Source organism: Filicampus tigris, chromosome 11 (genome assembly GCF_054856515.1).
Source record: "Filicampus tigris isolate MCC_2025a chromosome 11, RoL_Ftig_1.0, whole genome shotgun sequence".
Taxonomy (NCBI): Eukaryota; Metazoa; Chordata; class Actinopteri; order Syngnathiformes; family Syngnathidae; genus Filicampus; species Filicampus tigris.
This window is the reverse complement of record NC_141227.1, coordinates 24,872,508-24,893,355: the sequence shown is the minus strand read 5'-3', so window position 1 is coordinate 24,893,355 and position 20,848 is coordinate 24,872,508. Positions and strand designations below refer to the sequence as shown.

The 20,848-nt window shown below is 57.2% G+C and overlaps 2 protein-coding genes across 8 annotated transcripts in view; one reads left to right on the top strand and one right to left on the bottom strand.

Moving 5' to 3' along the window:
* The window catches only part of psda (pleckstrin and Sec7 domain containing a), a 19,632-nt gene extending 1,514 nt beyond the window's left edge, over window positions 1–18,118 (bottom strand). The window contains exons 1-18 of one of the 6 annotated variants that reach the window (XM_086045349.1): window positions 17,987–18,118; window positions 13,209–15,377; window positions 12,916–13,024; window positions 12,427–12,656; window positions 11,992–12,188; window positions 10,280–10,481; window positions 9,815–10,020; window positions 7,753–7,944; window positions 7,598–7,678; window positions 5,972–6,084; window positions 5,797–5,855; window positions 5,627–5,716; window positions 3,588–3,631; window positions 3,242–3,432; window positions 2,400–2,470; window positions 1,257–1,414; window positions 708–852; window positions 355–498 (exon numbers count right to left, since the gene is read on the bottom strand). In XM_086045349.1, coding sequence (XP_085901475.1) covers window positions 355–498; window positions 708–852; window positions 1,257–1,414; window positions 2,400–2,470; window positions 3,242–3,432; window positions 3,588–3,631; window positions 5,627–5,716; window positions 5,797–5,855; window positions 5,972–6,084; window positions 7,598–7,678; window positions 7,753–7,944; window positions 9,815–10,020; window positions 10,280–10,481; window positions 11,992–12,188; window positions 12,427–12,656; window positions 12,916–13,024; window positions 13,209–15,236 — 4,260 coding nt within the window. In that variant the 5' untranslated portion in view covers window positions 15,237–15,377; window positions 17,987–18,118. Of the gene's footprint in view, window positions 1–354; window positions 499–707; window positions 853–1,256; window positions 1,415–2,399; window positions 2,471–3,212; window positions 3,433–3,587; window positions 3,632–5,626; window positions 5,717–5,796; window positions 5,856–5,971; window positions 6,085–7,597; window positions 7,679–7,752; window positions 7,945–9,814; window positions 10,021–10,279; window positions 10,482–11,991; window positions 12,189–12,426; window positions 12,657–12,915; window positions 13,025–13,208; window positions 15,378–15,849; window positions 16,069–16,201; window positions 16,409–17,986 lie in introns of those variants that run through there. The other 5 variants (XM_086045347.1, XM_086045348.1, XM_086045352.1 and 2 more) reach the window with 5 other exon arrangements.
* Window positions 17,482–20,744, top strand: LOC147140306 (very long chain fatty acid elongase 6-like). Of its 2 annotated transcripts, none has more exons than XM_086045381.1 (4): window positions 17,482–17,647; window positions 18,122–18,253; window positions 18,332–18,483; window positions 19,670–20,744. In XM_086045381.1, exons 1-4 carry the CDS (start codon window positions 17,553–17,555, stop codon window positions 20,083–20,085), a joined length of 795 nt encoding a protein of 264 aa, XP_085901507.1. In that variant the 5' UTR covers window positions 17,482–17,552; the 3' UTR covers window positions 20,086–20,744. The 2 variants fall into 2 exon arrangements, with proteins under 2 accessions (XP_085901507.1, XP_085901506.1); XM_086045380.1 differs by having other exon boundaries at window positions 19,640–20,744.
* Window positions 20,745–20,848: the final 104 nt, after the last annotated feature.

Here is a 20,848-nt window from a genome sequence, read left to right as displayed (position 1 = left end):
AAGCTTCTGCAAATTGCGATCTTGCCGATTGCCACGTTGCCCTTCGACCTCCGCAGACGCAAAGTGCAGCAATCGGCACGCTTATAAGTGCGCCCCTTCCACAAAAGCCTCCGCGCCTCAACGTCCATTTGGAAGGCGTAGCGGTCAAAACGTTGTGGCTTTAAAAGGATGGCAAATAGAGACAATTCTGTGAAACAATTTGAACGACATCGACGGCCTGCAACGCAAATCGTCGTTCGTATCAGTCAAACGGACTGATTTTCAAACGCGCCGGGACGTCTTGAGCGTGACTCATCAAATGAGATGGAAATGACCAACCAAAGTCGTGTTGTCATTTGAACGCGCATTCCTCACCTCAAATTCCAAATACTCTCGTCGCGCTTTCTGCTCGTCCGACTCGCGACCTTTGGCCTTGCGATCCGGCGCGGCGCCAACCAGCTGGACGAGCTCGGAGGACGCCGCGCGGAAGCGAGCCTCGTGAGACGCCGCCTGCTCGTCCTGCCGCACAAAACAAACAAAAGGTCAACAACACCGCTGGCCGCCCGCCTGACGAGGAAGGGAGGGAGGGACGGAAGGTGGGAGGGAGGGACGGAAGGTGTGAGGGAGTGGAGGGAGGGACGGAAGGTGGGAGGGAGGGAGGGAGGTAGGGAGGGAGGCCGGTGTCACGAGACGGCCCCATGCAAGCAAAATGGCGTTGCGCGTGCGACCTGCGACAGCTTGGTGGTGGAGCCGGGCAGCAGCGGGCGTGCGAAGCGCTTCTGCGAGCCGATGGCGGGCGGGAAGGGCGGAGCCGAGAACATGGCCGCCACCACGTTGATGCGGGTGATCCACGAGCGCATGTCCTCGCACGACCTGACGGGGGAGAGAGAGGCGCACGTCTTAGCGGCCGACGGCCACCCCGCTGAAGCCCAAGCGAAACGTTCGGCGGGTCCCGCTCAGGAAGGACGCCACGCGCGTGGCGCTTTGAAGCCGGATGACACACGTGCAGTCGCTCTTTGGAAAGGGCGAGCGTTTCCACTTCCTCCGGGCAAGATGTTGCAAGTGTAGGAGTCAAGTGTAAGTCTTGTGTTTTCGCTACACCGGCGGCTTTTCAAGCACTTTCCCACGCTATCGAGCCGAGACTTGCCACCGACCGGCTACTTGTCTACTTGTGTTTGTTGATGGCGTAGGCCGGGCTAGGACGCTAGGACGCTAGGACGCTAGGACGCCAAGGCATCGGAAGGTAGGTGAGAATGGCGTGTGTGTCTTTTGCTTACGGCGCCTGCATGAGGAAGACCCTCCAGTCGGCGGTGCGCAGGTAGAAGACGTTGGGCCGCTTGGCGTAGTCGGCGGCTCTCATGGCCAGGGCGTGGTGCAGCGACACGCCGTTCTTCACGTCGCCCTCCGTCAGCTGGCGCTCGGCGCCGTACTCGTCCTGCCGATCGCAGAGGCGCAAGCGTCAGCGCGAGCGTTTCGCCCGCAACTCTCGCAGTCATCTGAGGCGAGCGACGCCGGCTCGCCGCCGCCGGCTCGCCGCCCGCCGGCTCGCCAACGCCGGCTCGCCGCCGACACCCTGACTGGTGGCCGGCACCTTCCCCGCGCGCCGACCATTTTCAGCCTTCACGTGAACTTGAGCGCGCATTCCTTGCCAACGTCGGAGGATCCGGAGCCGGGGCACTTTGCGCCGGAGGTGCTAACCGACAACTAATCGATTCGCGAATGCATTGATTCTGGTCACCGATGAATGATTCAGAGGTGCGGCAATTAATCGACAACAATCAATGATTCAACAACTAATCAATTATCAAATTTATTGCCAACCGTGTTAGTAATCAGTTTCTTCAGTTCTTCCACAACCAATCGCTTCGGAAATCAATCGCAACTATTTTAGTAAGCCATCTACAACAATCAATTGATCAACATGTAGCCATTGATTGCTTCGTGGGCAGCCAATCAATGGCCAAACTGCAAAGTCTGCCGCTAATGGACCAATCCTTGGGAAATTGTCCGCATCTTGGGGCGTCGGCCTCTCAACTGTCAACGTTGTGTCGTCCGTGCTAGCTTTTTTCAAACGACACATTGGCCACCTTCTGCAACAGGCCCGTTCGGAAGGCGCGGCCGGCCGCCGAAAGGGGGCCGCAACTGCCTTGACGGGAAGTGACTCGGGCGACTCTGACGACTCTGACGACTCTCGCGCCTCTCGCGCCTCTCGCCACTCTCGCTCGTCCTTGGCCTCGGCACCTGGCCGCCCGTTGTTCTTTGCTCGGCTTTCGCCATTCAACGAGAGCAAACGAGAACGGCCCAACAAACTCGATGCCGTCAAACCGCTGACACGCAAAAACCCGATTTTGTTTTGTAAAAAGCACTTCTTTTGCTTTGTCTGATATTGAGATGAGTTGCTCTGCTGTATTTCTTTTTACCTTCTGCAGGTAGAGGACGCGACCCTTCAAGGTGGCGTAGAAGGACTTCCAGCCTCGCTTGCCCCGTGCCGCTGCCGCACAAAAAAAGCATCGGCACAAGTTAGACGTGTCGGCGCCACGCCTTTCTTGAGGCTTCCGTCCGGCTCGCATAGCGCTCGTCCTTGTATAGGTCAGGGCTCGCCGACCTTCAATACTCCGAGACACATCTCAGCCGTCTGCCACCCACACGCACGCGCACACACACGCACACACATGCGAAACCCTTTTGACTGCTCAAGTGAGGACAACAGTGCACAATGGGCAAATTGTTTTTTGTTTTTTTTCTACCTGCGGGTATCAAAAAGCGTCACGTGCTGGAATGATGAAATGCATGAACACGACATTTTATTTCTGCGTGTAACAAAAACATTTGAAACTCTTGCTTTTAAATCCACCGCTCAAAATCGTCCCTGCAGCCATGAAGTGAAAGGCAAACTTCAGCTTGCAATAACTTGTATGCAGCGCAAAGCGCGCCGACTGCTCCCGATCGTTTTCGTTTTATGGATCGACTGCTTTTATTTTGTAGCGCCAAAAAATCGCGCCTATTTGCAGCGAGCAAAGACAAAAACGTTGCTAAGGAGGTCCCATCTGAAAAAGCAAACTTGAGAGCCACAGGAGCAGGTTGCGGCTTTGGAGCCAGCCCAATACGCCCCCCCCCCCCCCCCCCCCCGAGTGATTGGCCACAAGTGCCATAAGCCCGCGCTTCGACTCGCCAATCCCGCCACGGTGGACGCGGCCGTCTCACGCGTGGAGAGATTTGCGAGTTGCACTCACGTGAGCCAAAGGAAGACACGTGACCGTACTTTTCTTGCCGTCGGCGTCGGCGTGGACTTTGCGCACCAGGAAGCCGCTCTTGTACAGCTCGCCGTCGGCCCGCTGCGCCGCCCCCGCCAGGTGGTTGCGGCCCAGGCCCGCTCGCTTCAGGGTGTGGGAAGCCGAGTCTGTTCGGCCCTCGGCCAAGTCCCACGCGGACGTCCGCGGCTCCTCTTCGTCGCTGGAGAGGCGGGCAAAATAAAACAACAGCAGCAACAACAACATGGAGGAAACCGATTCCTTCGCGTGCGTGCGTGCGTGCGTGCGTAGGCGGGCGTCCCTTGACTGCGGGGTCATCGTTACCACGGCAACCGGCGCTCGCGTTAAGAAACTCACATGGTCCACTGGAGTTTGTCGTTTTTGATGGACGCGTACAACGACTGCAAACAAAACGTATAATGCGCGAGTTAGCTCAGCGGCGTTAGCCTCCAAACAGCACACAAGCTAGCTTTGCATTAGCCACCAGACAGCCCACAAGATAACTTAGCGTTAGCCACCAAACAAGTTATCTTATGGTTAGCCACCAAACAGCAAACACAGCCCCAGGGTTCCTACACCTTTGCCATTCCAAAATTCGACTCTTTTTCCAGACTTCTCGGTCAAGACGTGAAACAATTGATAATAGTCCACGTGAATGGTTCCGCTTGTTTGTAGATTATTATTTGATTACGCGGCCAAATGATTGTAGACATGGAGCAATTAAGTCCAATTCCATCCTGGTGTAAGAACCCCGAAGCACACAAACAGAAAAATGAAGCATCTCAGAGTGCCGCCGCAATCGTCCCGGACTCACGATGTGGCAAGCACATCTGCCTCACAGTTCAGAATTTTGGGGTTCGAATGTGGGACTTCCTGTGTGCAGCCAGCTAGCCAGCTAGCTGGCCGGCTGGCTAGCTGGCCAGCTGGACTCTTGTCCTCTTGTTCAAGTGGCGTTTGACGCCCACATTCCAAACCACATTGGCGTCATCCAAGACTCTCCATGGGACGGCGTTTGTGGACATGTGCCCCGAGCGGTGTCAGGGCGCCGACTGGCGACCGGGCCATCGGATGGCGAGGCTCTTCCCGTTCTACCTTCTCCTTCTTTGGCTCATTCTTGCGCTTCTTCTTCTTCTTCTTGTGATTGGCGTTCCTGGGCGCCTCGTCCTGCGTCTGTCCCAGCAGATCGGGGAAGGCCAGCGGCTTGAGCGAGCGGGACCGCGGCGTCCTGGAGCGTCGGAACGATTGCGGGTCCCGGGAATCGCGGGCGCTCCGCACCGAACCCAACGAGCGCGAACGCAGACGGCTCGCCGACTGGATGCTGTTGACGCCGATCATGTCGCTTCAGTCGCCAAAAAAAAAAAAAAAAAAAAAAAAAAAAGAAGCAGAAAAAGGGAAAAACTTTCACGACTCAGTGACCTCCAAAGGTGACGCCGACTTCTAGAAAGTTCTACCGAGACGTCTCCAGTCTGGAAGCTTCCCACAGGAAATGGTGGCAAGATGCCAGATGTGCCGATTGCTCTCCAGCAGTCGGACGACGTCGCCCGGAGGCGATCTGATGACAATGTGGCCCTCTGCTGGTCAAATGAAGCAGTGCCCTTGTGGCGCTCAGATGACAACGTCGCCCTCTGGTGGTCGTCGGATGGCGGCGGAGGCGGCGGCGGCGGCGGCGGCGGCCGCAGGTGATGGCGCCATGCACGCCGGGGCTCCTTCTTGAAGACGGCAAGCAGATGGTGAGGTGGGCGTGGTCACTTGTGGCGCCTGCCACGCCGCTGCTGCAAACCATTCAATCGCTGCCGAAAATGGCCGATGTTTGTCTGGATGTGGACTCATTCAAAAAGAGGACAAAGTTCTTTCCTCCTTCGTCACGCCTCGCTCCTGCAGGAAAAAGCTCTCCGTCCTCCTCCTCCTCCTCTGGCGCTGTGACTCGAGTGACGCTCTCTCGCTCGCTCGCTCGCTCTCTCTCTCTCTCCTTCTCGCTGCTTTCCTCCTTCTCACTGCGCATTTTCCCTCAACAGCTGCGGCCAATCACAACGCACGGCCCGCCCCCTCGGCTGTCGATCACGCAGGACGTGTTGGCTAAGTCATTGGAAGTGCAAAGTATTGCAGGAGGGGAGGGGAGGGGAGGGGAGGGGAGGGGCGGGGGCGGGGGGTCGCATGGTCGTGACAGGTGTTCCTAATGTTTTGTCTCTTTAACGTGGGTCACAATATTAGGGACACGCTGCTGAAGACTAACGCTTGCTGTTCGTTGTAAATCCACTTGTGCTCATGCACTGATCACTGACACACACACCCACCCACACACACATCCCGGGACGTGTGTGTGTGTGTGTGTGTGTGTGTGTGTGAGATTGCCATTGCGCTGCTGTGATTGGACTACAGAGCGAGAGTGTTTTTACCTTCAGCATATCTTTGGGAAAGTCTTTTCCGTTGTTCAGCCCTTCCAGGTTGGAGATGAACTGACTGCAGGACATCCTCTTGCCGACATTCTGCGCGCGCGCGCACACACACACACACAGCCGTCGGCGAGGACACGTGTTGGCAACATGTCTCCACAAGTCACACTCACGTTTCCATGGAGATCAACATTCAACAGCATCAGCGCACAAGTCAGCGTGTGGACGCCGTCTGGGAGGAGACGACAACGACAACGACAACGACAACGACAACGACAACAACATGAGGCTGGCTCGCTGGCTCGCTCGCTGGCTCGCTGGCTCGCTCGCGTGCGTGAACGCGCGCACCTGGGGCGGCGTGGCTGCGGGGGTTACAGGCGACGAATCTCCTGGAAAAGTGAGCGAGGACGCGCTCTCGCTCCTGAGTTTCTCCCGACAGCGTGAACTTGCCCAGGAAGGTTCTGGAAGGAAGAGCTTGACGTCATCAGATGGAGCGGCGCGACTCAACGATCGACGGCGGGCTCCGTGCGGGTGGACGTGGATGACGTCGCGTGTGTGATGACGATGACGATGCGCAGCGGTGCCCTGACATTGGAGTTGAGCAACTTTTGTCAGCACGCTCGTAACTTCAACGGCTAGCATCTCAAATCGTCTCTTCCCACTACGAAGAATGGAAGTGAGGTGAATCCAGTGCAGCCTCTCCAGCCCCCCAAAAACAGCACCATTGTTGAAACGTGTAATTGAATGAGGAAAGGTCGCACTCCAAACTATTGTACTTAGTAAAAGCAACGTGATAGCATCATGAAATAGAATGAAAGGCGTTTGTGGCAGGCGGGCTGCATCAATTCAATGCTGCTCCTTGCAGTGCGTCCGCCTTGGCGGAAGACCGAAGACAGGCTGCCCCTGGAGACGTCCGTCCCCGCACCTCTCGCCTCATTAGTGCCGCACTAAAGGATAAAGACCGACCGCTGCTTATTGTCGGCCGACGCGCGTTGTGTTCACGGCATTGCTGAAAGGACGGAAGCGCCGCAACAAAGACTCCGGCACTCGCATTAAGCTAGTCAATGTGAATGGCTAAGCCGTGTCATTGTTTTACAGGGGAAGTCAGCCCAAGCCTATTTTTTTTCAACAATACCTTCCATGCGGGCCCACTGGTTGAATCGAAGCGTTCTGATGAACATTGCCTTTGTGGAATTGGAGTTACGCCGTTTTGAGCCATCGCAGGGGGCGGCCATTTTGTCACTTCTGTCGACTGAAAATGACATCAGCTCAGCTGTTTCCTGTAGCCTGGATCGACTCCGATTCCACGAAGGCACGATTCATCAGAACGCCGTGTTTCAACTCGTGGTAGAGCATAATTGTGGGGAAAAAATAAGCTAAGCGGGTTGACTTCCCCTGGAAAGAAACATGTTTTGTCTTTAGCTTTAGCAGTGGCAAAAGACAGCTTGAACAAGTGTCCGGTCATTGGATGTTGCCTGGTGACTGCAATTGACTTCCCTGCCACCGTAGTTTGTATCTCAAAGTCTGCGCTTGCAAGTCAAAGCATCCCCCAAAAAAAGAGAGAGAGCTGGTTTCCCGCAGAAGCCCAGTCACTCCAATGTCAAGGCAGCACTGCCCGTCAAGCTCATTTTTCGTGGCGCTCCACATCGTCCCGTTGGGTGTCCCTCCCGGCGGTGTGACGAGACGCTGACCTGCGTGCGTGCGTGCGTGCCATCCCTTTGAAATCAGAAGCCACTGCATGGTTTGTGCAACATTTGAAAGCTCATCGGCTATCCGGCAGAGCATTTGCCTCAAACGTCAAGCGGCCGCGCCGCTTTGCCTTTGCGGGCCACATGGAATGAAGCGGCAATTGACAATGACTTGTTGTTCTTCAAACTTTCTTCGGTGAGTATGTGTGTGTGTGTGTGTGTGGGGGTGGGGGGCATCTGGTTGCCACCTGACAGCTGTGCGCAGTGGACGCCGCGCGCTGCCAACCTGAGTGCTTGGTCGATGCTGAGGCCCTTGAAGTCAAAGTTGCTGAGATATTCCTCCGCCACCATCTGACTGAAGTCGTTACTGGCAAAACACACGCACGCACGTTACATAATACAGCGGTGCACGTGCTTGCGCACGCACGCACGCAGACCGACTTCTTGCTGAGGTGCGGCGACACGTCCGACTTGCGGAAGCCTTGCAGCCGATAGAGGCGCTCGGCCAGGCGTCGGGCGGCCAGAGGCTCGGCCGGGCCGGCGTCGTCGCTGTCGTCGTCGGCGTCGTCGTCGTCGTCATCGCCGTCGCGGCCGCGCGCCAGCCGCTGCGCCTGCGCCTGCGGCAGCTTCGACCTACAAGCGACAAACAACACTTGACATTGACTTGTTCTTCAAACTTTCTTTGGTGTGTATGTGTGTGGGGGCAATCCGGTTGCCATGGCGACAGAGCGTAAATGTAACCCGTTGTCAAATGACACGAGAATGTGATGATGAAGGCGACGAAGGGCGCGCCGCGGCTTTGTCTGTCTTCCCTGCGGCCAACGCGAGTCAGGGAAGGCCGGCCCACCGGCCGAGGTCCGGCGACGCCCACGGGACGTGTCACGGCTACGCCTCCACTTCCTCCAATGTTTCCTTGCGCCCACAGAGGAGGAGGACGTTAAACAGGAAGTTGACTTCAGCAAGTCCTCCTGTTGCTTTTTGTCAGCACAGCACACGCACACACAGGAAATACTTTTTATCCAGCAGGACGCGCCGGCCGCCATCTTGGCGGGATGTGGCAACGACGCCGGTCAGCCGCGTCACAAGCGCAACACTGCACAACAGGCTGCTTCAAAGATGCAACGCGGCTCCGCCCACTGGCCGCTGTCACATGACTGCCTTCCTACAGCTCTGCTGGTGTCTCTCTCACGCACGCAGGCACGCACGCACGCACGCAGGCACGCACGCACAGCATGTGGTTCGCTGGCGGGAGTGCATCTCTCATTAGAACGAGTGGCGTCAGAAGAAGCGGGAAACCAAGCAGTAGAGCAAGTAGAGCGGCCGACAGACGGCGAGAGGAAGGCGGCGGCGAGCGCCTCATGGTCTGACCTGTACACAGCGGGCGGGGCGTCCTCCAGAGCCCCGCCCCTCCAGCACAGCAGGCAGCGCCCCATGTCAGCGTGGCCGCCGACACGCCCGGCCTTTGGTGCGGCCCATATCCGTGGCAACCGCGGCCACGGCAACAGCTTCTTCTTCTGTCGGTGACCTCGGCTTCCTTCTTCTTTGCCTTTTTCTTTTGTGGTTCTGGTCCCGTTCTCGTGCGACGCTCCTTCTTCTGGCGTCGGCGGGCGGGGTAGACTCTGCTCCCCCGCTAGTCTGTCCTCCCGGCGTTGCCTGCGTTGCTTCTTTGTGCGCTTGCGGCTCGCAGGAAGCGGTCCGCACGGCAGGAAGCTGACGTCACGGCCGCCGACGCGGAGTGCGAAGCGCCGGTCTTCCCGCCGCGCGGGTCACGAGAGGACCAAGGTGGGGGAGTTTTCCATCTGGAATTTCCTCCTCCAATTCATCTGCCTGCAGGGCAGCGATGCCGCTTTTCCTTCAAGGTGGAGCGCGATCTGCGCACCCGGCCAAGCAGGACAAAAAAGTGGGGTCGGTCGTTCGGTCGGTCGGTCGGTCGGTCGGTCGGTCCTGCTTTGCTGGCAGGGGAAGACGCGCGCTTTCATTTCTGCTGCCACCAGCTGGTGTAGCTGTGTTACTGCAGCAGGTCACAGAAGCGCCTCATTCTTGGAATTCCTTTTGGAAGTTTTCAACTATTTCCTGAACGGATTCATGGTTTGGAGAGCTTGTTTCACTTCAACGTGTCCAACCGGTCGGGATTTCAGCCTCTCAAAAATGCTTGTTCTCCGATTTGTGTCCACGAAAGCAGACCGAGTATCTTTGGCCAAATAAGTCATTTGCAAACATCTGCCTTTACTTTGGAAAACAATGATGAAGATTTGTGCTGATTTTGTCAATCACAATCGACATCATCGACAATCTGAAATAAAGTTTGCTGGCGCTTCAAGAATGCTTTTTTTAAATCCCATTCATTGATTTCGTTGAAAAAAGAGGCGAATGGATTATTCAAATGATTGTCAGTCGAGTTAGCCACGATGTCAGCCGAGCCGGGCCGAGCCGAGCGCTTCCCGCATGTTGACGCGAGGAATCGCCGGTCCGACTCGCGCGGCCAATCGTGTCGGCGACTCACCTGGCGGCGCCGCGGAGCGCCGGTGCCGATCCGGCTTTGCGCAAGCCGTCTTTGAGGATGGAGCGCCGCCCCGGCTCTTTCTCGGATCCGGTCGGGACCGGCGCCGAGCGGCCGTCCTCGCGGTCCCCGCGCAAGGAGACTTCCGAGCGGGACAAAGGTGCCGAGCTCAGCCGGACGAGGTTCTTGGCGCTCTCGCGGATCCGACTCTGCGCGCACAAACGCAGCGGCAGCCGCGGTCAAACAAATTGAGCCGGCGGAACGAAACGGCGGTCGCGAGCGCCCCGCGGGCCCGAACATCGGTCATCGCGAATCGACAAAGAAAACGCAGCGAGCGCAATGAAAAGGCAGAGCGACTACGGACAGAAGAAAGAAATAAGCGCGTGGAGAACGAGCAGCGAGCGACAACAACAGTTAAGCGGCAAGTGGCAAACCGGAGCCGGAAGAGGGAGGAGGGCGTGGCCCCACCTGGATTTCCGGGGTGAGCGCGGGCAGGTCAAAGGGCAAGACGGACGCGGAGTCCGAGGCGAGCGGCTCCACGCTGTCCAGGCTGCTGCACGAGGTCCCTTGGGCCCGCCGGCCCTCCAGGATGCTTTCAAAATGACGACTGAAAGAATCCAGCTGGCCGGCGGACGGCGGCGGCGGCCGACGACCTTTCGCCTCCGACGTCCTGAACGGGAAGAAACACGTCAGCGTCCCGCCGCTCGGCCTGCTGTGCCTGCGCTCCTCCAAATCCTCCTCCTCCTCCTCCTCCTCCTCCTCCTCCTCCTCCTCCCTCCTCCTCCTCCTCCTCCTCCTCCTCCTCATCACCACCACCACCGAAAATGCCTTTGCAATGGAATCACCGCAAAGCCGTTTGGAGACTACGCTCGTCCCTCGCCACGTCGCGCTTGGCTTTTGCCCGAGTTGCGCCTTTGGAAATCAGACAGCTCTCATTTTCGACGGCAGAATTTTGCTGCGATCATGTTTCCGCACGGAAAGAAGATCAGCTGCACGGCGATGGCCAAGTAAACGCGGCTACGTTGTAGCCTAACTGCCGTTCGCATTCCGTGAGCGACTCCCACGTCGCCCACCGGGCCGGCTCTGGAAGCGTGCGTGCTCAAAGCCGCGGATACTGCAGCGTGGCCGCCCCAAGTGGACGACAACATTGCATATTGTGCATCGGTGCTGCGTGCATAAAGCGTTCACATAGAGATCAATCCTAAAAGAAACGACTGCGTGGCAAATGTTCACGTATGGCAGCAGGTTCGCAGCAAAGTTAGCCCCGCCCACGATAAACGGACGACCACTGCGTATATGGTTGACTCGTCATCCGTCCATCCGTTATCTATAGCGCTTCTCCTCACAAGGGTCGCTCGCGGGCGCGCCGGAGCCACCCTCAATCGGCTGCCAGCCAATCGCGGGGCACACAGAGACAAACAAACATCCGCGCTCACAATCACAATTTAGAGAGTCCAATCAACCTAGCATGCGTGTTTTTGGAATGCGGGAGGAAACCGGAGCGCCCGGAGAAAAGCCACGCAGGCGGGCACGGGGAGGACATGCAAACTGCGCACAGGGAGGCCGTGGCCGGGATCGAACCCGCGACCTCTGAACTGTGAGGCGCACGCGCTAACCGGCCGACCGCCGGGTTGACTCATCGGTCAGATGCAAACTAATCGGGGGAGCCCACTCCACGGCGGCCGGACCTTCGGGAAGAACTCCGTCCATTTCTCCAAACATTGGCTGGCTTCAGGCCCCCGCGCCTCCCGTGGGCGTGCGCCAGTGGCGAACGGCTCTGGCGCGATGGCCCGCCGAGCTCACGCAAATCATTGCGCTGTATGCGTCGCATTTGATGATTGCGCAGGGCATCCTCGCTCGGGATGCATTGTGGGATACATCGCGGGCGCCGCGTGGCGCATCTGCACGTTCATGTTTTGAGCACCGACCAAGAGAGAGCGTCGTCGCGAGCGTCGGCACGGTACGCTTTCCAGCGCCTACGCCAACGGGTCGGTCCGGAAACGTGTTCGCCACAACTCGGATGCGCACTCATCTCATTTGCCGCACCGACGCCCACCGGAGAACATGCGCCGGCTCAATTGGACGAATCAAGGGAGCATCGATTGAGCGCGTTTCACGTGTACGGCACTTATGCCTTTCTGTTGAGTCATTGCCAACAGGGCCCTGATGTGACCTCTCACCCCTTGAGCGGGAGACTGAAGCCGGTGTCATGGCGGGGGGCGGCCTTCTGCCTCCGCCGGTCTCCCTGCCCGCGCGCGCCGTCCCGGCTCACCATGCCGTCCCGGTCCCGGTGCCGTTGCCGGTCCTCGTCCTCACTCGAGCGCAACGGCGGCAAAGCGTCGCCGGCGTCCTCCTCGGCCGCCTCCGCCCGCATCACCTGTGCCCATACCACAAGGCAGCAACCCAACACATCACCGACCGTGATGCCATTCTCTGTCGGCAGCAAGTGGCAAAATGGCCGCCCCTGAGATGCCAATTTTGCCGCTTCCGGCGTAAAGGCATTTTGGAGCCGACTTGCCCTTGAAATCCCTTTCGGGTCGAGACAAAACACCAAACCGGTGGATTGTCTCCTGAGCAATGAGATATTGTTTTTGATGTCGACGCAGCGACGTCACCTCGTCCAGGTCCGTTTCTCGGTAGCGGCGCAGCGGTACGTGGTCCAGATCGGTCTCCGAGTACTTGGCGGCGCGCCGCAGCGCCGCCGGGTTGAGCGGCTCCACCTCCATCTGACGGAGCTCGCGGGGGTGACGTGACCTTTGACATCGGACGGCCCTCCCACCCCGCCTCGCTTTGGATGGCTTGGCGGGGCCAGGGCTCAGTGGGCGGGCGCTGGGCCCGGGAGCGCCTGAATTCAAGCGGAAAAGCAGCGCATGTGACACCTGTGGCGTGTTTTCTTGGACAGAAGTTAGATATGAAAATTGCATGTGACACATTTTGCTTTGCTGAGCAGTTGTCAGCGTTGGGGGAAAGTGTGAAGCTAGCAATAGCTAACTGGCCCAAAAGCTATGAAGCTTCCGAACCGCGACTTCAACCGGCGGCGGCGGCGGCGGCGGCGCCACCACTCGGCCCGTGCCAGCGACAACACGCGTCTACTTCTTCTTCACCTTGACTGCTGCAGCCTTCCTGGCTCTGTGCTCCGAACAGGAAGTTCCACTTGGCCTGGGCGATTTTCTGCGACCTCGTAGATGGACTCACGGCTGCACTTCCGCCTGACTGAAAAGAGTCGACATAGATGTGCTGTTAAACTCTCTCGATGAAAAATGAGCGTTAGCCAACCCTAAAATGAGCGCTGTTGGATTTCTGCTTTTCTTCTTGCAATGAGAGCGTGAAAAAGCTAGCTCAACACGGCCGACATCAGCTTTGCTAGCAGCGAGGTCAAAGGAGAGCAAAGCCCGACCTGGATGCCGGCGCCCGTATCGCGGCCGGACTGGCTCCGCGTTTCCGGAGGCGCGTTTCCCTCTGCCGAGCTTCCCGTCAAGCCGCCGGAGCTCCGGGAGGACGTCCCGGCGACCTGGTTGACGTCCGGAACGTTCTCTTGTCGAGTCCTGGACAAACGGCCGACCGGATCCGGTCCTGCCTTGTCTTCTGCCCGCTTCGTGAAACTCTCTTCTTTGGGTCTGGAAGCAAAGCGCCTGGACGTTTCCACACTGACTTGCGGCCCGTCTGGGGCTGGACTGCTCCTCCTGAGCTCCCGCCGTGTGGAAGGTGAAGCCTCGGCTATTTGCCAGGGGGGAGGTCTACCGGAGCTTTCGGGGCCGCGTGAGCGGCCGCGGCGGTGCCCGGGCCCCCAGCACGAAGGTCTGTAGTCTCCAGTGGAGTGGGGCAGGTGCCGACTGGCGTTTGAGAGCAGCTCCTGGCGTGGGCTTAAGGCAGGCGAACGCGGTGAGCCGAGTCCTTTCCTGATCACGACAGGCGAGACGCTTTCCGCCTGCGGTTGAACTTGGGATTCGTCCGGCTTCCGTTGCGGCTCCGCTCTGTCCTCCTGCAGCCGCCTCGAGGAGAGGTCCTCACAATGGAATGGGATATCCGAATGGGGCTGGGCTTTCCTTAGCAATGACTCTCCCATACTTGGACTGAGGGACCTCAAAGACTCGGTTGGGGAAGGAGTTGGAGAGGGAGTTTGTTGTCCCGAGAAAATGTCAGCATTGGAAAACGGGGAGGAGCTTCCGGCGCCAAGAGCGGCGCCGCTCATAAGACCGGCTCTGTCGCTCGGGACATCATGCTGGATGTCCGCGGGCCGTCCGGCTACTAAAGAGGCTTGAAATCTGCTGCAAAGTCTGGAACTATCCTCAAAATCCGGCGCTAGCCAAGACGACTGCCGGATCGGGAGAGGGCTGCGAGAGTGACGCCCCGACGGCCCCGTTGCCGCGCGGGACGAGGGCCCGGAGTGGGCGCGCAGCCGATTGGACGCGGGGCTCCTGCGCAATCCGTCGGCGGAGTTCTGGCAGACGGCCCTATCGAGCTCTCTGAGCTGAGCGTCGGATGGCAAAGTGAAGGCGTTGTGGGGCGGGACGGGTGACCCCGCCCACGAGCGGCAGCTAGGCGACCTGCGCCGTCGCGGCAAAGTCGGGCCGTCGTTGTCGTGGCCGCGACCTGCAAAGCGCCGCCTCAATTCCGGAGAGCCAAACTCCTCCAAGGCTCGGTAGGTGGCGTCTCGGGCGACCGCGTCTCTGTGCGGGAAAGGAGAGCCCAGATTGGTCGAGGGGCGACGGTGAACGGGGCAGGGTTCGGCCCGTCCGGCCTGACCGCCGGATCCTATCGGGTCACTCGCTCGCTTCCTGAGGCGGGTGGGCAGAAAGTGCTCATCGCTACCGGACTCATTTGGGCACAGAGAAGGGGGACGGCCACGCGGCATAAGAACATTGGCTTTCTCAATATACCCGAAGGTCACCACGGACGTCTTCCGCTCCTGGCCGCCCGAGCCTTGGACGTCACAGGCGCGGCGGCGGCAAGTGGCCGTGGAGGGTGCAGTCATGCGCCCGGACGGGTCGCTAAGCTTCCGCCTTTGATAGGGGGACACGTGCGGCGACGGCGGGAGAGCCGCCGAGCAGGGATGTCCCTGGCTGGTGGTTGCGCACGCGAGGACCTGAAGTAAGTCCTCCAAAGCGTTGGGCAACATGTCCCCCTGGTGGAAGGAAGCGGCGGAGTCGGCGCTGTCCGGGTGGGGACTGGCCGAGTGCCTGGAGGACGAGCTGGAGGGAGGCGAGCCGTGGCGCCCGCCCAGCGTCCCGCGGCGGCCGCGCGGGGAATGCTCCGGACTTCGGCTGGGGCTGGACACGACGGAGCTCCTTTGAGAATGAGGGAGAACATCCGGGCACTGAAGCATCAGGTGACCCCTGCCGTCATCCCCAGGAACCCTTCCTTCCTCCTCAGCCGCAGACCGCACCTCAACATACAGGTGCAGCACTTTTCCCGACTGGGACATTGGAACCGATCAAATGCCCCGGGCTCCTTGCCCCGAAGACCTTGGCTGACGTTTTGGACCTGCTGGTGCGCGATGAAATGCTAAAGCCTTGGAAGCGAGTCTGAGGCAGCGCCGGCAATGCTCTCTTGTCATTTGGTCAAGCTGCAGAAGAAGGAGAAGAAGGAGAAATGTTCTCATTAGACTGGAAAGGACGACATCGCAAAGTGTCACATCCGTCCGTCCTCCTTGTGGCTTCCGGTCCCCGCGTCCATTCGCAAATCAAAGCTGCCCGGCCTGCAGCAGACGAGCCACGCCTGTCTTAAGAGTTGACGATGCCTTCAGGGGCAAAAGTCGAAAGACGTTGTCCAAACCTCAATTTGACACGCTCGTCACTCAAGTCACGCAACGCGGCATGGCGGCTTTCTTTAAAAAGCCACTGAAGCCCCACCCACCCGCTTGGCAGCACCTGTCAATCAATGCTCAGAGAACTGCTGCAACGCAACCATCGCTAATGCAAAGTTGTTCCGACCCGCCTGCCAGTGACAGCCACACTTACAGATTGCAAGTCAACGTCGCCTTCAGCTCACACACACACACTCAAAGTTCATTTGATTTGTCACTCATTTCAACCCACCGCTGATATCCCGGTAGCCTTACTGACTGCAAGTGAACGTACTCTTGAACTCTGAACCCACTTCACTGATACACGCGCGCGCGCGCGCGCACGGATAAGAAGACCGCTTAGTGAGACTTTTCCGGAACACAAATAGAAAGTTAATAGGATTCCCTCTCACAAATTCTCTCGCACACGTACACAAACACACGCAGACGCACCCCTACACATACTCTGTCTCTCACACACAGGGACACACGCACGCGCGCACGCACACGCACACACACCCCCACACGCACCCCCCCCCCCACACACACACACACAGGCAGCTGAGGTAGTAGTGATGTTGCCACGAGCGTAGCTGTTAGCTTACCTGTGTGTCCTCTGGTGTCATGTCCTCTGCGTTGCCATGGCAACGCGGAGGCTCTTCCTTTTCTCTCACTTGTTGTGTGTGTCGTGCTCCGCCTCTTCCTCCTTTATCAATCAGCCCGACCCCGCCTCTTTCCTCTGGGCCGCCCGGCAGCCAATCGCATGGCTCGCCGTCCGTCCCCGCGGCCGGTGCGGAGCAGCGCTGACAGATGGCACAAGGCGGCTTAGCGGCAGACGTGCGGGGTGGAGGGGTGGGCGGGGGTGGGGGGGGCGTCTGCAGAGGCTAATTCCTGGGTGTTCCACAAAGATGAACACACCTGCAACTCAAACGCCCCGTGGCCACGCCCCCAACCGTCACGTCACATTACTCACTTGCTACACACGGTTTGCCGCGTCCTTTCACTAGGCGGGGCCATCGTCTCAACCAATCACTACAGAGCAGCGCCAAACCACTTGAGAGGCAATTCACAGATTTCACTTCGATCAAATGAGGGCCCCAGTTTCCAGCATGTGGGTCAGCACGTTTGGCATATTTGTGATCACGTCACGATTGCGTCATCAAGTGCTCATCATTGAAAAGGTTCTTCCAGATCCACACCGTTTCCAGATCATTCCTAGAGCGGTTCCAAACCAATTCCACATCGCTTCCAGTCCGCATCCAGCATCCGAGAAGCGAGTCAGGAATTGCGGACAGCTGAAGTCAAAGGGGAACTTGGGCGTTTGCCCTCATCGTCGGGGTCATTCAAGTTCATGTCAGGGGCACGCGGTCGTGGTACGCTTCATAGTTATTGCTGCTGTTGATGTTCTTATTATGGTCATCGGAGCTGGACTGTTGCGTCAAAGCGCCCGCTGACTGAAGAACGACTGACAGGTCCCAAGTACTTGCACAAATGTCGAGCTCATCCCAGTCAGGATTTCTTCTTTGTGTAAGCCACGCAACCATTTTCTTTGACTTTGGTTCCATTTTGGAAGGGATTTTTGGGTCTTTTTTTCTGCAAACATTGTTTTAAGGTCCCGAATAAGCGCTCGTGCAGAAGCATTACAAAGGACCACCTCGAAGTCCACACAGGAGCACTTTGTGGTCATAAATGTGCATTTTCAGCGCATGGTCACTGAATGTGGGGGCCACTTTCATGTCTACAGCTGCCACTTTCTTCTTCACATCTCATCCAAAATGCATTTCATTCGTTGTACTTTCCACCCACACACACACACACACACACGCACACACGACCAGTGGAGCAGGTTCCACATGGGCCACGGCGAGTCACCACGCCCCGCCCACGCCAATCTTACTGTAACTGGGCTGCAGGCACACGCACACACACGCACACGCACACGTGGCGCAAGGCAAGATGGCAGAAGGCAACCACTCGCCGACCATCACCGAGTTTGACTTTGAAAAACGTTTTGACCAGACTGAAGCTCAAAGATGGATGAACGACTACTGGTGAGGACAATTCCGCTTCTCCGTGGCATGCGCCCGCACACACGTAGAAACACACACGCACACCCGCACGCACATACGCACAGAGGTCCCCTCGCGTGCGCTTTGGCATGAACGACAAGCTAAAGAATCTTGTTTTCATTCAGTTGCCAACATCGGCTCAACTTGTTGTTTTGTGTGTCACACGCGCACACGCACGCTCAGGTCGTGCACATGTGTGCGTGCGTGTGAGCATGTCCGTCATTCCGCGCCATTCACGCGTGTCGAGGACAGCGCGTACTGGAACAGTCCAAAGAGACGCGACGCGTCATGACGATGGCATCAGTCGAGGAATGCGCTTACCTGATCCGTCCGCCCGATGCGTTCACCCGATGCGTTGAGCTGACACGTCATTATGATGGCTAACCTCGTACTTGTCGCCTGCCTGCGCGCCAGCTGCGCGCGTCCTTGCGCGCCTGCGTGTACGTTTTCCCGCAGGGGCACATCATTTGCGGTCAGCGCGTTGTATGCCGCCCTGGTGCTGGGAGGTCAGCGCTACATGAGGTCCCGCCCTAAAATGAACCTGCGGAGACCTCTGTTCTTGTGGTCGCTCGCCCTCGCCCTCTTCAGGTGAGACGCCACGAAGACTAAGAGCGCGCGTGTGTCCGTCTCCCTGGCAACATGTGACATGGGTACTTTTTGGGGCAGCGCGGCGGGCGCGGCGCGTACGGGCCGCTACATGCTTCACATCCTTGCCAACGGCGGCCTGCGCCGTTCCGTGTGCGACCAGGGCTTCTATAACGGGCCCGTCAGTAAGTTCTGGGCGTTCGCCTTCGCCATGAGCAAGGCACCTGAGCTGGGTAAGTCCCGCTTCCGGGCCAAGATTTGAACCCTTGACAATCTGCCATATGATCATGAAGCGTACAGCAGGGGTCACCGAGGCGTTGCCCCCGGAGGCCGCACGGGTAGCCCACGGGCCTCTTCTAAAAACAGCAAACTAGCGGTGGGACATTGTGATTCCTCGGCAACGTTGTGGACGTGATCATTTGAAAATGCCAACGTTGGCGGAGATTCCTACAACCAAAGCCACGCGCATTGATATTCATCTGTTTGCTCATGACTGTGCCAAATCATGAACATGATCAGTGTCTTCACCACGATTCCTTCTTCATATCGCAGTAACTTGATGCAAGATATTTGGAGCGGATTTCTTCTTGTCTTCCAAGCGCGTATCAAAAGTGGCAGGCCTTCGCATGAGCCGGCAGCCAAGAAGGAGCTCTCGGCTTCCAAAAGGTCGGTGACCTCTGCTGTGGAGCCTGGCAGCGGCACGGCGGGGCGCGCACGTGAATGGCCCGTGGTCGCCCGTGGCTATGTGTGTGCTCAGCGGCGGGCTGGTGGCCAATTCTGGGCGTCGCCGTCATCCGTGCGGAAAATCGCTCAACGGGCCGAGTCAAGTCAAAGTTACTTATATGTATGGCCTTTCACAATGATTTCACGTTTGAATGTGCAATATTAACGGTTTCATTCAATTTGACAATTTTCAGTCAAAGGTAGTGACGAAGCGGCCGCCCCCAGAGATGGCTAAAAACGGGTGGACAAACGCAATATTTATCAGAATGCCTTTTTTCAACTAATGGGCCTGCATAGAACATATTCTGGAAAAAAAAGATGTTTGGGTTGACTTCCCCATTAAAGGAAAAGAAAAAAAAGAAAAAAAAGCCAGTCAATTTACTAGCCACCAGGGCCCCACCGATGTGGCCGACGCCCGGAATTGGCCACCAATTCGGCAGAATGAAACTCCAATAATTCCAATTTGTGGAATGTGAGGAATTTGGAGATTGAAAAGGACTTGGTGGAGGAAAGGTGCCGATTTCCAGGGAGCTAAATTTGTGCCTTTTGGAAAAGAGCGGCTCGAGTCGCGTGAACGGTTGCTAAAGCCAGCGACAAAAGCGCCGCACGGTGCCGTTCTGTCTGCCGGCCCATTTGTCTGTCTGTTAATCCTCGGCCCGTCTGCAGTCTCTGTCCGTGTTTGTGCGCGGCCCGCAGGCGACACGGCGTTTATCGTGCTGCGGAAGCAGCGCCTGCTGTTCCTGCACTGGTACCACCACCTGACAGTGCTGCTGTACTCGTGGTACTCGTACAAGGAGATGGCGGCGGGCGGCGGCTGGTTCATGACCATGAACTACGGCGTGCACGCCTTCATGTACGCCTACTACGCTTGGCGCGCCGCCGGCCTGCGCGCGCCGCGCCCTCTGGCCATGCTCCTGACCAGCGCTCAGCTAGCGCAGATGGCGGCGGGCCTGGCGCTCTGCGGCCTGCTTTACCGATGGACGCCGCGCCCCGACTGCCCCGCGCGCCCCCGCCACCTCGCCTGGGGGGCGCTGATGTACCTCAGCTACCTGCTGCTCTTCTGCCGCTTCTTCTACCGGGCCTACCTGCGGCCCCGCCCCAAGGCCGAATAGCCGCCAGCTGCCTGCCTTCAACACAAAGGCACAGGACTTTCGTTTGGAAAAAACTGGAGAAGACGACCGCCAAGCATCGAATGGTATTGCTGCCGTACCAGCGGAAAAAAAGAAAAAAGAAAAAGAAAAAGTTGGACATCACATTATTACGTGATAAAGTTCACGTTATATCGGGATGATTGGAGGATGTCCGGTTTCACCAATAGCAACAGTGAGTGTCCAAACACTCGATAAAAACTATTACATCTTTGTTATTGGTAAATGCTAACTAGTTAGCATGTAATAGCTGTGAACTAACAAAAGTATGTTGTTGTTTTTTAATCAGCATTTGGTGTCCTCTAGTGACTACCGAAGCATTTTTATTCCATTTAGAACATCATTCGAAGGATGCCAAAATGTACAATGGCAATGAGTACAAAAATAGAAATGTGTGTACAAGGATATAGAGCACAAAAGTAAATATAACTCAAATGTTTACGAAATCTGACTTTCTCTTCATATTCAAAGTATTTTCATCAACGTGCACTTATGGATTTATTGTTTTCTATCCATATATCTCGTTATAAAATTGGTTCAGTTACATATTGTAGATAATTCAACCCAAAACCAAAATACTCGCCAAAACTTTACTAAAATAAATAGTTGTGCATCTCTTTGTATTTCGCAAATGTGTATTTATTTTATTCAATCATTAGCTATTGAATCACTATGAATTAATTATTAGCAATTTAAAAGGAGGAAAATACACTTATGTCAAAATAAA

Coding starts and splice junctions, on each gene's coding strand:
- LOC147140306 (XM_086045380.1), top strand. CDS start 17,553: ATGGCAGAAGGCAACCACTCGCCGACCATCACCGAGTTTGACTTTGAA. Junction 17,648..18,121: donor AGATGGATGAACGACTACTG/GTGAGGACAATT, acceptor GTTTTCCCGCAG/GGGCACATCATTTGCGGTCA. Junction 18,254..18,331: donor CTCGCCCTCGCCCTCTTCAG/GTGAGACGCCAC, acceptor TTTTTGGGGCAG/CGCGGCGGGCGCGGCGCGTA.